General features: G+C 37.6%; 1 protein-coding gene across 1 annotated transcript in view; it reads left to right on the forward strand.

Moving 5' to 3' along the window:
- The window catches only part of DDX10 (DEAD-box helicase 10), a 277,722-nt gene that overhangs the window by 224,649 nt on the left and 37,846 nt on the right, over nucleotides 1-15,227 (forward strand). The window contains exon 17 of the mRNA XM_059179811.1: nucleotides 13,685-13,821. Within this exon, the coding sequence (XP_059035794.1) occupies nucleotides 13,685-13,821 (137 nt within the window). The remainder of the gene's footprint in view (nucleotides 1-13,684; nucleotides 13,822-15,227) is intronic.

A 15,227-nucleotide genomic window follows, 5' to 3' on the forward strand; every position in this document is an offset into this window, starting at 1 on the left:
TGTGACAGAGGGGTACCTGATCCCACTCACTCTGTGACTGTTTTATGAATTGCTGTTAGAAATTCTCGCCCTTAACAATGGGGAGTTTATGACTTCAGTGTTTTTCTGCTTAGCAGCAGCCTGAAACAATTCTTATGAGACTGGCATGTACCATTTGGCAGTTGAAACCTAATTCATATTCAGGGCTTTTGAGAGTGAATGACCCTCTTAAAAACTCCGAACTCTCTTGGGGCGCCTGGGTGGCTCAGTGGGTTGAACCGCTGCCTTCAGCTCAGGTCATGATCTCAGCGTCCTAGGATCGAGTCCCGCATCGGGCTCTCTGCTCGGCAGGGAGCCTGCTTCCCTCTCTCTCTCTCTCTGCTTGCCTCTCCATCTACTTGTGATTTCTCTCTGTCAAATAAATAAATAAAATCTAAAAAAAAAAAAAAAAAAAAAAAAAAAAACCACAAAACTCCGAACTCTCTAATATGAAGTCTGTGTTCTTAATATCAGTGTAGCCCCAAGAAATATAGTAGTACCAAGCATTAGTTCTTGACCAGGAACAGGATTCAGGGATGGTTGGTGGCTCATGGAATCTTAAAAGATATGACTCTTCTTCCAAAATATATATATGTGAATACTAAGAATTTTTTGATGTTGTTTCAGTAGTTTTATGCCTTCAGTTAAGAACTTCCAATTGAAAGCCCACTGTTGTCATATTAGAGAGTCCTTATAGACCTCTCTAGAATCTTAAAAAACAGTATTTTATCTCTTTGACTTCAAAAATATTACTTACTTATTGTAAGACCCTTCTTGATTGGTAGTAAAAGGAAAAATTCTGTAATCCATGCCTACCACCCAAAGTTTCCTCTATACATATTTTTTTATTAGTATGGTCTTCATAATTTACTGATTCATTGTGAACATCTTTAAAGATCATTAAAATATTATTTGTGGTATTCACTTACGGATTTTGACAAATACATGGAGGCGTGCTTCTGCAACCATCAAAGTTAAGCAATATAGGCACATCATAATCCCAAGAAATTCTTTCTTGCCACCTTCTCCTAAACATCTGGCAACCACTTATCTGTTTTCTGTTGTTTTTTTCCCCCCAGATTTTAATATAAATTGAATCTCTCAGTAGATAGCCTATGGGGTCCATTCTCTTTTGCTTGGCAAGGTGCATTTGAAATTCACCCCTGTATCAGTCCTTGTCATTGTTGAATAATGTTCCATTCATCAAACTGTTTACTACTTGGTTTACAAAGTAGTACTTTTATTTATTCTTGAGCTACCTTTGCTAACATTCTGACATTGATAATTTCAGTTCTCTTCTCTTTTGTGTATAATTTTATGTTTTTTTTAAATTATGAATACACTGCTTCCTAAGGAGATTTAAATCTATTGCATATTATTGTCCATGTTAAAATTAATGTTTGGAGAAAGCAGAGGGATACCTCAAAAGGATGAGACCACCAAACTGCTGAAATGTCTTTTTGTTATTTGTACAGTTCTGCTATTAATGATGGTAAACATTATCGCAGACGACTTCTCTTACTTTCTCATTTGATCCTCAGAGCAACATTGAATGGTAGATGACAGTGTTTAGATTATACAGATGAGGAAGCAAACTCCCAGAGTTAGTAAATTGCCCAAGGACACACTGCCAGCTGCCAGTAGGACAATCAAATCGGGGTCTTGTGACTCATTGTAGATTAAAGTGTTCATTATTGTGACAAGAATGGCAAACTGGAATTTGTACTTTGTTTAATATCCTATTTGATGTAACTTTCCTCTGGAAAGAAGAGGATGAGAAATAAAGATGATCAATAATAGGAAGCACCATTATTTAATAGGGTATTATGAAATTGTCGCATTCTCAGTATCTTTCAGAGCTTTGTGAGATAGTCATATATTAAGTAAGCGAGTCAGTAAGCAATTTAGGAAGAATAATGAATTTTGTGTAAGGTAGTTTTAGGAGGAATTTCATTTTGTTGAAAGCCTTATTAAGGTTAAAATGCTGAATCATAGTCTCTTCTGTCATGCCGTGTTTCAGATTACATTCTTCTTCTATAGCAATGCTCAACAAACAGCAAGTGTGCAAGTACACAGTTGTTGAGTGACTATTCCAAATTCTGAAGATCCTTCCGAGTTTGGGACTTGGTCTTTGAGGCTTTGAATATTCATGTTCCAGCCTTTCGCCTGCCATTCTTAACTGTGTTCACTTCATGTATTATTTATATCACCTCCTCATAGCCTTTCAATCAGATATTTCTATTGTTTTGGAACGCTTGGGAAAAATAAAGAGGGTACTGGGTGGGATTTGGGTAAGCTTGACTAGATTTAAGAAAGAAATTCTCTAAACAGGTAGCCTTCTCCTCCTCGTTTCCCTGGATAATGCTTTTATCATTTCCCAACATCCTGTGTTCCCTTGGTTCCCTCAGTTTCCTCTATGATGAGATGGCCAGGGCTGAAATGTGTTGCCTTCCTCTGAGTCACTATGCCTGTTAGGCAAGTGCCAGAAGTTAGGAAGGACAGATTTCTGAACAAGAGCCCCATAACTGTTCAGTCCAGAACCCTTGACCAGAGTTCCGGATTTCAAGTGCAATTCAGCCAGTATACATATTGGAAGTGCAGAAAAGACACCCTTTGGCCAGATACCAAGCAACTGAGTATAAAAATCAGCATTAGGCCAAAGCCCAACATCGCTATTATGGAATAAATTTCTAAGAGCCAGAAACTGAAAATATTCTAAAGTATTTTAATAAGTATGACAACATCCTTATTAAAAAGTGGAGGAGTCGGGCAATTAAAATTTGGCGTTATGGTCAGGAGCAGTGATCTCTCTGTCAGCTTGCTCCTGTGTTTACTATTCTGCACATGGACCCTAGTAGATGCTGACTTTCAGCTTTTAATATCATTAACCCTTTTGTGCTTATAATTGAGAAAACCCATCAGTGATTTTTTTTCACTCAGGAACTTCGTACCTGGAATGTGTAGCTTGGGTAAATCTCAAAAAAATGAATCCATCTCTAATTACTGAAGATGGTTGGCTGTCTTTAGCAATTAGAATTTTTAAGTTTCAAAACTCTGAAGTATCATCTCAGTGCTTTCTTAGTTGTTTTGAAGTTTTGCTAGCGAGAACAAGAAATATTTTGAATACCTCATTTTTCTCTAAACATTTTTTTCACCATCTTTACATTCTTTTTCAGGATCAGAAATAGTTCATTATGAATTTTGGGATTTTCCCTTAAGAAATTTTGGGGTGTCAGAGTTGGCATTCTGCTTTTAATTCATGCATTATGGGAAGTCTTTTAAAAAAATCCTATCTGGAATTACATAACTCAAATCTGAAGACAATTCTTAGGGCGTATCTTATTTATTTTTGTGGAATGCCATGTAGTATATAAGAAGGAAATCTAGGTAATTTAGACTTGGAGTTGATTTCCTCACTGATGATCACAAGCTGCGAGCATGTGTGTCTCTCCATCCACGGCATGTAGTATTACTTCCGTTTCCACCCCTTAGTGAAGTGATTGAAATAAAATCTTAGTCCCTGTTACTTTATAGACATTCAAGGTCTTTGGCCTAATAAAATATGCTATGGTTTTTTGTGTGTAGTTCAAGGAAATAATCTGTTTTCTTTCCCTCTCTTGTCAGCCCTCCTCTCCGCTTCTCAGAGATGTTCTAGAGTTATGTCACTTTGTGTTTTCTTTTTATCAAGCTTTGAGTGTGTTACATTTCTTATTGGGCCATTTTGTACTCTCTCACTTTTAGCGTTAGGATTTTACTTTAATTTTGCTTTGGCTGTAGTTGTGCATGCCCTCAGAAAGAAAAAGAAGTAAAGGAAATACAGCATATATAGAAATGTATTTAGATGTACTGTCTGGCTCTCTGCTACCTGTCTGCTGAAGGAAGTTTAAGCAGTATTCTATTCTAAAATTTTAAAGTTCTCAAAACTAAGATCCTAACTCATTTATTTTTGCCTTCCCATGATGGGCTACATATACTGAGCTCTAAGAAAATGACTAATTTGAGCTGAGGGAAGTGCTTGAGGTTCCCGTATTTTTTGAATCAATGTAAGGGTCAAGGTCTTATTCGTACCTGAGTCCGTAACTAGATTCTCTGTGTATGGATAAGCCCTTGGTGTGTATATTGACTCTTACCTGAAGTTCTCTTACATAATCTCCTAGAGGGAATTTTAAAAACAATTTTTTTATTAGGCATTATCACACATTCATTTTTCTTTACTGACCACTCATTTCTTTCCTATTAAGAAGCTGGTTGCATATTTTCCAAGCATCTGCAATTAATTAAGCTCTCATCAGCTTCCTTATGCCTAAATATTATAAAATATTTTTGTTTTGTACCTGAGGAATCTGAGATGTAAATGGTTGACAATTATTATAAAAATCCTATGATCAGATCTAAATTGATGAGATTTCTAACTTAACCAGTGTTAAACCTTTATCAGTTATAAGTATTTATACACTCATTAATAATAATAAAATCATATTCTACTTGAGTATTTTCACATTAAATATCTTTTTACTTATCAAATATTTGAGAACCTGTTCTATGCTTTTTGATTACAGTAGTGAGCAATTTAAAAAAATATTCAAAGAAGACAATTTAGGTGATACAAGCTTTAACATTTTGCAAAGTGGAAAGTCTGCTATTGGTGAACTACAAAATGGGACTTATGGCAGGAAGCATTGATAGGATAAAGAATAAAGAACAAGGAAGAGGGAAAATAGTATCTGATTGATTGGGGCCACATAGTCTTGTTCTGGGTGAGAAAGCCCAGAGTTGGCTTGATGCTTGGGGTTAGTTGACTCGATATAGTGCATCTCTGGTCAAGCAGAGCATTTACAGGGACCCAAAAGTTTTGATTTGCTCCCATGGCTCCCAAGGTAGGAGTGCCTCCATCTTGGGCCTGGACATTTATTCCAACAGCAGTAGCGGGATATGGCCTTTACTCCCATGGGACCTACTGCTTAGGAAGGAATACAGGCATTAAATAGGGAATTCACTCAAGGTATAGCACTGAAACAAATCTACAACATAGACAGGAAGTGATGTTTAGAAATGCTTAATCTAAGACCAGATGACTTGGAATTAATGAGGTGTTATATAATAAAAAATATAATTGATCTTTATTCCTGGTTCCCAACACTGAACTTCTAAAATCTTTGGAATTTCCTGAGTGATAGTGCTGTATTACTCATAAGAATCCCCTGTCCGGTGTACTTGAGTTTGTGCAAATGAGGTGACTCAGGGCATCAAAAGGGGGCCTGGTCACTAGAGAGGCTGAACACAGGATTAGAGGATGGGAACTAGCCCTACTTCCTCTCTCTTGAGAGGAAGTTAGGTCTGGAAATGGAGTTACAAGAACTCTTGAACAGTAAGATTCTGAGAACACCCAGGTTGGTGAATATGTCACGGTGCTAGGAAGGTGGCACACCTTTTAGAGGGCCTGGAAGCTCTGTCCCTCTCCCCAATCCATACCTTGTTCTGTGCATCTCTTCCATCTGGTTGTTCCTGAGTTGTCACTTCTATAATAGATAAGCTGGCAGTCATAGCAGGGCACTGTACTGAGTTCTGAATCATTCTTAAGAATTATCAAACCTGAGGAGGAGGTTGTGAGAATCCTTAAATTTGTAGTTGGCTAGGAAGAAGTGCATGTCATTTGGGGACCCCACTTGCAGCTGATGTCTTGTGGGACTGAGCCCTTTACCTGTGGGGTCTTTGCTGACTCTGTATAGTGTCGGAATTGAATTGCTGGTACACTCATTTGGCATTGGAAAATTGGTGTTGAAAAGACACCACATTTGGTATCAGAAAACACTGCACCTCAGACGAGAGTAAGTGGAAGGGGATTCTAGTAAAAAAAAATACCTGGCGTGAGGTTGTTGAGATGGGAGGGGGCTTGTCTTGTTCTAGGACTTGAATGAAAGTGTGTCTTAAAAGGTTGTAAGCAGGTGAAAACATGATCAGACTTCAACCTTAATGAAACAACAACAACATTCTAGTTCCAACATAGACAGTTGATGTGATTAGAAGGAGGGGAAGAATGGCTACAGAGTCTGATGAGTAGGCTGGTGTGGGGCTGCAGGCAAGAGACACCAGAGACGTGTTTGGGAGACCAGGCCAGTCAGAGTGGAGGTGGGTTCATGCAGGGTACACAGAAAGCAGCACTCTGTGTTTTATGAAGCTCATAGAATATGCTTGATTCTGAAGAAAGAATTGTACAAGCAGCAAATCCAGAGATTTTTACGGTGAGAGTTGAGATTCAGGGTGATCCAGGAGAAGGCCTAGCATACGTCCAGGTTTGTGTGACCTTGGTTAAGTTATTTAGTCCTCTGAATCGCAGTTTTTCATTTTGAGAACAAGAGCAGTAATTATCTTCTTACTTCATAGGGCTTGAAAATCAAGTAAGATAAAGTGTGTCAGAGCCCTTTGTGAATTTATTGTTGGAGGGTGACACTTCATATCTGTGTTTCTTGCCATCATCAAAACTGAAAACAAAATAAAAGCTAGTTGCGTTACCTTTCTTTTTCAAGTATTTTCTTTTGTCCTACTTATAATTGAGTCTTCCAAGTAACTATTTTAGGAAAAGCCATTCTTATTTTAGGTGAAATATTTTCTTCCGAGGTTCTGAAACTCTTATCTCAGGAACAGCCAGTTCATAGAGGTGACCCTGATTTCTGTGTGTGAGACCTTCTTTCTTGGGGCTGTAAAGAGAGAAGAGAGTAGTAAGGTGTGACACTGTCGCACCTATAGGTTCTTGTTTGGAGCTGAGGTTGGGGGAAGAGGTGGGCGAGTGATCAGTCAGTGAGGCAGGAGTGGTTGCAGCTTCCAGCCGGGAAGTACCTGAAGAGAAGCATGTTGACCGTCAGGATCTGCCATCAGTTAGCTCCATGTCAGAGGAGCCGTGAGTGGAAGGCTGCATTCTATAAGGTAGCCGGCAGGACCGGTGGAGCCAGTTCCCTCTTGACTGGCTCTTCCCCAGAAATAGAGCCTGGCTTTCATGCTATGCTTCTCCATGGGTAATATCCTAGGAGAACTCATTTTCTTGTTAGGGTAGGGACTTTGTCTCATTACTAGGCATCCCCGGAACCTAGTCATGTATCTGGCACATATAATAGCTTCTTTTTTTTTTTAATTTTTTAATTTTTTTATAAACATATAATGTATTTTTATCCCCAGGGGTACAGGTCTGTGAATCACCAGGTTTACACATTTCACAGCACTCACCATAGCACATACCCTCCCCAGTGTCCAAAATCCCACCACCCTCTCCCGACCCCCAGCAACCCTCAGTTTGATTTGTGAGGTTAAGAGTCTCTTATGGTTTGTGTCCCTCCCAATACCATCTTGTTTCATTTATTCTTTTCCTACCCTCCAACCCCCCCACATTGCATCTCCACTTCCTCATATCAGGGAGATCATATGATAGTTGTCTTTCTCTGATTGACTCATTTCGCTAAGCATAATACCTCCTAGTTTCATCCATCTCGTTGCAGAATGGCAAGATTTCATTTCTTTTGATGGCTGCATAGTATTCCATTGTATATATATTTACCACATCTTCTTTATCCATTCATCTGTTGGTGGGCATCTAGGTTCTTTCCATAGTTTGGCTATTGTGGACATTGCTGCTATAAACATTCGGGTACACGTCTCCCTTTGGATCATTACGTTTGTATCTTTAGGGTAAATACCCAGTAGTGCAATTGCTGGGTCATAGGGTAGCTCTGTTTTCAGCTTTTTGAGGAATCTCCATGCTGTTTTCCAGAGTGGTTGCACCAGCTTGCATTCCCACCAACAGTGTAGGAGGGTTCCCCTTACTCCACATCCTCGCCAGCATCTGTAATTATCTGACTTGTTAATTTTAGCCATTCTGACTGGTGTGAGGTGGTATCTCATTGTGGTTTTGAATTGTATTTCCCTGATGCCAAGTGATGTGGAGCATTTTTCATGCGTCTGTTAGCCATCTGGATGTCTTTGCAGAAATGTCTGTTCATGTCTTCTGCCCATTTCTGGATTAGATTATTTGTTCTTTAGGTGTTGAGTTTGCTGAGCCCTTAATAGATTTTGGGTACTAGCCCTTTATCTGATATGTTGTTTGCAAATATTTTCTCCCATTCTGTCAGTTGTCTTTTGGTTTTGTTAACTGTTTCCTTTGGTGTGCAAAAGTTTTTGATCTTGATGAAATCCCAATAGTTCATTTTGCCCTTGCTTCCCTTGCCTTTGGCGATGTTCCTAGGAAGAAGTTGCTGCGGGTGAGGTCGAAGAGGTTGCTGCCTGTGTTCTCCTCAAGGATTTTGATGGATTCCTTTCTCACATTGAGGTCCTTCATCCATTTTCAGTCTATTTTTGTGTGTGGTGTAAGGAAATGGTCCAATTTCTTTTTTCTGCATGTGGCTATCTAGTTTTCCCAACACCATTTATTGAAGAGGCTGTCTTTTTTTTTTTTTTTTTAAAGATTTTATTTATTTTATTTGACAGACAGAGATTACAAGTAGGCAGAGAGGCAGGCAGAGAGAGAGGAAGGGAAGCAGGCTCCCTGCTGAGCAGAGAGTCCGATGCGGGACTCGATCCCAGGACCCTGAGATCATGACCTGAGCCGAAGGCAGCGGCTTAACCCACTGTGCCACCCAGGCGCCCGAAGAGGCTGTCTTTTTTCCATTGGACATTCCTTCCTGCTTTGTCAAAGATTAGTTGACCATAGAGTTGAGGGTCTATTTCTGGGATTTCTGTTCTGTTCCATTGATCTATGAGACTGTTTTTGGCATATATAATAGCTTCTTAATAGACATGTGTTGAAGAAAGGTGTTTTTGTAAGGCATCTTTGCAGTATTTACCAAGCGGCTTTCTTGGACCGTATTTGATGTGCAGTTATGGTTCTGTGCATATTGATTTTCTGCAATATATTATGTACCCATGTAGTTCACGGAATCTGGTTGGTTTTCCCTCCTTAATATCTCTCAGACATGGAGCGCTTGGGTGGCTCAGTGGGTTGAGCCTCTGCCTTCGGCTTGGGTTATGATCTCAGGGTCCTGGGATTGAGTCCAGCATTGGGCTCTCTGCTCAGTGGGGAGCCTGCTTCCCCCCTCTCTCTGCCTGCCCCTCTGCCTACTTGTGATCTCCCTCTATCTCCATGTCAAAAATAAATAAATAAATAAAACATCTCTCAGACATGTCCCCACCTCCATTTCTGTGGCCGCTTCCTTCACTGAATCCCTCTTTTCAGCTGGATGATTATGGTTTTTAAACATATCCTACCTTCAAATCTTATCCCCTTCAACCACCCTTCCCATTGCTGTCAGGTATGGCATCTCTAAGGTAGAAATTTAGTTACTTTCCTGCTAAAATGCTTATATATTAAGTCGTTCCTTTGCTATCAGTTTCTAGCCATGGTGTCCTAACACACTGAGATGTCACAGTTGGGAAGTGGGAGGTATATCAGTATTTATATTCTCATGGAGATAATCCCAAAAGGGGATAAAAATGAGTGTGGTGCTTTATATTTTCATTATGACAATTAGTGACCTTTATGTATGCTTTGTATTTGTTATAAATGATAGTGTTTTTATTTTAATAAATTAAAACTGTTGAAGAGCCACATTGTATTTTTCATAATATAGATATATTTTATACTTTTATTTCTGACCATGTGAAGAATGAACCAAAGGACAAGAAAGATCAACATAAAAGTGACTTTTTCCCATCATCCCTACACTTCTAGTAGGTTGAAGTTGTTTCTGAAAGGAATGAATGCTAGCTTAAATTCATTTGCCATTGTCATGCATTAAGGTATGTAATGCAATACAAACAATATGGTGATCATCTTATAAGTTAGGAAATAACAAAACCTGAATGTTGTTAATTGGAAGAGAGTTAGAGTAACAGAAATCCAAATAATATCTTATCTAGCTAAATTTTCATCAGTCTGAATTAGTATTTTCCTTCAAATAGTCAAATATGTACACAGGAATACTGAGTGAGATATTTATACTGAGTCTCACTATGTAATTTATTTCTTCTATTATAGGACTTTTATGAAGTCTGCTTGCTTTATAATAAATGCTAAAAGAGCATATTAAATGGTACTAGATGTTAAAATGCAGTTAAATGAAATATTCTACTTGCAGTGTCAGAACATAGATCTCAAACCCAATAAAACAGGTAGAAATTAGAGCAGTTCCCACAAGCAAGAAAACTATAGAGAAGGTGAGCTTAATTTTGCTTAAATCCTTGGCTGAGTGTCACATGTTATAGGCTCAGGGGACACCGGTAGGAAGTCAGACTAAAAAAGCAGCATTTGGCAGCCACAAGGACCAAACAGAGCTATTAATGCTGAGCACCATGGGTTAGAGAGAGTTTGTGGTTTGAATCCAAGCAAGATAACTGCCTAATAGAATACATATCCAGTAGTCCTCAGAAAAACATGACAGAATTCATTTTCTATATCTGCAGTGTCTATTTTTCTACAAAAATATTAGAAATGCAATTAGGCAGTAAAATGTGATCCATACCCAAGAGAAAGGCAGTCAAAGAGACTATTGGGCCAGATTTGAATTTAGCAGACTTCAAAGCAGCTATTTTAAATATGTTCAAAGAATTAAAGGAAAGTATGTTCAGAGAATTAAAGGAAAATATGGTATGAATGAATAAGTACAGAGATAATCTCAGCGGAGCTATGGAAACACTATTAACAAAAAAAGCTGGGTAGTCCTGAAACACACAATTGTGCTGAAACACACAATTACTGTTTAAAAAAAAAAGTGCCCGAACATACCGAATGGGCTCAAAAGTAGTTTGGAAATAGCAGAAGAAAGGAATAGCAAACCTGGAGGCCCAGTAAAAGTGACCCTGTCCAAAAACCAGGAAGAAAAAAGACTGGATAAAGAAAAAGAACAAAACGTCAGGGAACTGTGAAGTAGGCCAATATGTATGTCCTGGTAGTCGTGGAAGGAGAGATGAGAAAGAGGCATGCAAATGTTTGAAGAAATAATGGCCCCAACTCCCCAAATGTAGTGAAAAACATGAAATGATAGATGTGAGAAGGTTGCAGAGCCACAAGAAAGAGGAACACAAAGCCATTCCCAGATGTATTCTAGTAAAACTCCTCTATAATAAAGAGAAATGTTTGAAAACCACCAGAGGAAAATTATTGCTTGTTGCTTACATTTCAAGGGAAAAACTGAAAATATTTGTTGTTAATCATAAAATTTTACTTTCTGAGAAAAAAATTAGAATTTTGGAGAACTTGTATCCACCAATAGCTTCCCCATACTTTGAAAGATACTTCTTATGATATTGATGGTGATATTAATAAATGTGATTTTAAAAAATATTGTAAAATGAGATGTGTCAGCACTTGAAGATTCACATCAGGAAGATCTGCATAAATTAAGTGAAGGAGTGTTTTCCAAATAGCAGATGCATGATATTACACCATCACTTACTGGTTAAAGATATATTCAAAGTGAAAAGTAGGCCATTGGATTTTAATTTAACAGTACGGAATGGCTTCAGATTTTATATTGCAACTACTTGTTCTGAAACTACTCATCAGGGTTTGTTGTATTATCAAAGGAAAGTCATAACTACAGTTATCGGAAAAGGCTATTAAACTACTCCTCCCTTTCCTAACTATCTATCTTAGAGAGACTAGATTTTCTTCATATACTTCACCCAGAACAGCACATTGTGAATGCAGGGGAATATTTGGGCATTCCGTTGTCTCCTTTTAAACTAGTTATGAAAGGGGCACCTGCGTGGCTCAGTTGGTTAAGCATCGGACTCTTGTTTTGGGCTCAGGTCATGTTCTTGGGGTCATGAGATCAAGCTCTGTGTCAGGCTCCATGCTGTGTGTGCAGCCTGCTTGAGACTCTCTCTTCTCTCTCTCCCTCTCCCTGTTCTCTTGCCTGCCTCTCTCCCTCAGCTCACATGCACATGTTCTCTCCCTCTAGAAAGAGAGAGGGAGAGAGAGGAAGGAAGGAAGGAAGGAAGGAAGGAATGGGAAGAAAGAGAGAGAAAGAAAAAGAAGAAAGAAAGGGAAAATACTTATTAAAGAAACTTGCAAAAATCTAAAACAATGTTCTTTTATTTTGGGAAATTATGACTTTTTCATAAAATATGACATTTATGTTAAAATGTAGTGAATTTTGTTGTTACTTTAAAGTCAGTTTTTAAAAATCTTAGTCTTAATTTCTAATACAGTAAATTATCAGTAGATATAATCTACATTCACAGGACTTTGGAGTCCTTCATACATTTTAAGTATAAAGGTACCCTGAGACCAAAAACTTGAGAACTGTTTCGATTCTGCTCTGTCTTCAGATTCCTTTGAGAGCATCAGACTGGAAAATTGGAAATACCTTGTAGCCCAGGAGATTAGTGCTTTTGAGTATATGATGACACTCTATTTTGTTGATATCTTTGAGTATTTTCAAGTGGACCATATAGTATGCTGTGCAGGCCTTTGCTTACTGCATTTGATGGCAAATCCCCCCACCCCCACCTTTGCTACAGTTTTTTCAGGCCTGTTATTTTCAGCTGGGAGCTTTACCAGGAAAGCAAGAGGGGCCTTTTGCAGTGATGACTAATCCTTCTTTTCTTTTTCCTCTTCATCCTTTTGTTATGTTTAGATGTTATCCAGGGAGAGCTGTTCAGAAAGTGTTAGAGGCCCTCTATCATGGCCTTGCACAGTCACTTGCTATGCTATTCTGAGTTGTTATTCACTTCCTGGGAAAGAACATTAAACATTTGAAAACAGAATCATTGACGTTTGTCTCATATGGTGTGAAGAAGAATTATAAAGATGGTAACTGAGAGAAACTCATCCAGAATTTTTTTTTAAGTCCTACTTATAATCTGTTTAATGCATGTGGTGATAATTGTTTAGTTTTGTAACCTAGTAGATAAGAAGCACAATGTGCCAAAAAAAAAAATTTCTATAAGGGATGGTCATTACATAAATGTGTAGTAAGCGTATTTTAACATTACATTGCTTTGTTCTTTGACAAAAATAAACCACTATAAAATAAAAGCAAAAAAAAAAAAAAAGAGCCCACCTACGTTCCCACTTGCATAAAACGGAATTATCCCCAAATGGGGATAATTCCATGTGTTACTGCTTCATCTGTCTCTTGGTATTCCTCTCCTTTTCCATTGTTTTAGTGACTTCATACTTACACTTGAATTTAGAACACTCCTTACTATTAATGAACTTGTATTGATCTGATTATTAATTTTAACACTTAGATTACTGTGATCATAAAGTGAGAGTTTCTCTACCCTATTATCTGGCCTTTTATATCTTCATGTAATATTCTGGGGAGTTTTGAAATTTACATGTGTATGGATAGGAGCACAAAAAAACTTTTATACTTTATTTCTTTGACAGTTGAGTTATGTGGAAGTAGTAAAACTGACCATTTTTCCCATGTTGTGTTTAAGGACTTAATGGTGATTTACTTTCTGAATCATATTTTCATTTTATTTTTGAAATGACACGGATTTCCTTTTTCTTTGCAAATGATAGTAGTTCTGAAAGTCAATAATGGCTTTCACCAGAATAGAAGGCTTCCAGTTTGAGGCTATCAATTAGAGAAGTGTTTATTTGAGTCCTGAAATAAGACTATTCATCAGCCATTTTTTTTAAACCACAACTCCCCTTGTGTTTTCTTAGGTCAGAGATGAAGAGGAAGCCTTTCTGGATTGGAGTGATGATGATGATGATGGATTTGATCCGAGCACACTTCCAGATCCAGATAAGTACAGAAGCTCTGAAGAATCAGATCCTGAAGACCTGGAAAATAAAATTAGGTATGTTTTTACTTTTAGTAGGATTAAGTATATGTATCTTTTCCTCTGAATGCAGAGGTTGTATAGAGACAAATGTTTTGTGCTTTTCTCATCATTTGGGGGGCTCTCTTATTGTTTCTATGATCACTGTTACTTGTAAGAGTTATAGTAAGAGTTGTTTTTTCTCTTCTCTGTTCTATCTCCTTCTGAATCCTTTATGCTTAAGTATTAGGAGGGTATACTTGATGCAAACAGAGGCAGAATTTTATTTCAATTCACTGTCAAAGGACTCTATTGAGAGTGTTGTTAAAAATTCTCTCTGAATTTTAAAAAAGGGCAGTTACACTTTCACATTTTTTTATATAAAATTAAATAACAAATACATAAAATAATGGAAAACTTAAACATAAACAGTCCTTGATAAATTCTCACAATTTAAAATCCATTCATTTGTAATGTGAACTTATTTGCAACCATGCCAAAAACAGATGAAATGCACTGAATTGAAAAATAGTGTGATTTGCTCAGCATTTGTTTTCAAAGTACTGTGTATTAGATTATGTTGTGATTGTGTTGGTTTAAGAGTTGATGGCACTGAACTTTGTGGACATTCTAAACCAGTGAGACTCTTTAGGCAGAATGGAGGTACTGATGACAGCCAAAGTTCATTTGACTGAAGCATAGAGTGCTTGTTGGAACCCTGACTATTAGCTCAGGGATTTGGGAGTTGGAGAGAGAGGCCACAAAGAGCTATAATCTGGTTTTAAGTAAGAACATTATAAAAAAATCTCAAAAAAGTTATCCCCTAAAGAGTAAATGCTAAAGGGGGAATCATTTCAGAGTTACTCTTGTGTTCATATAAACATATAATTATTTTACAATACTGAAATGACATCTAAAATGCTGTCTTCCCAACTGATGCCAAAAACTTGAGACATTTGCTATTGGACCGCTAGGTAGTGGACCTAATGGTTTTCTAGTATTTCTAGTGGACATAAAGCTGACCAGGTAGTGAACATACTAGCTTTACTACCAAAGGGGTACCACAGGTGAAAATAATTTGATTATGACTTAGAAAAATATATAAATAGGTGCCATAGGGTTAAATAATTTAGGTTTGGGGCTGTAGTCCTAATCTTGAAAAATTGATCTTTAAGGGGAAATATTCACACTTTGCTTCAGAAAGTTCTTTGGTGCCCATGTTGAGACATTGGAGAACTAGCAGTTTGTTAAGTGGTTAAGTGGGTACTTCCCCATATATTAAAATAAATGTCCCTTTTTCACAGTTGGTTTATGGGATCTCCATTCTGATAGATGTGGTCTCACTCAACACATATGACTTTATATCATTAACTTCTTTTAAAAGACAACATTCAATTGAGTAAAACTTAGATTCTAATGGATTTATTCAACAATTCAGGAAATCA

Source organism: Mustela lutreola, chromosome 1 (assembly GCF_030435805.1).
Source record: "Mustela lutreola isolate mMusLut2 chromosome 1, mMusLut2.pri, whole genome shotgun sequence".
NCBI classification, from domain to species: Eukaryota; Metazoa; Chordata; class Mammalia; order Carnivora; family Mustelidae; genus Mustela; species Mustela lutreola.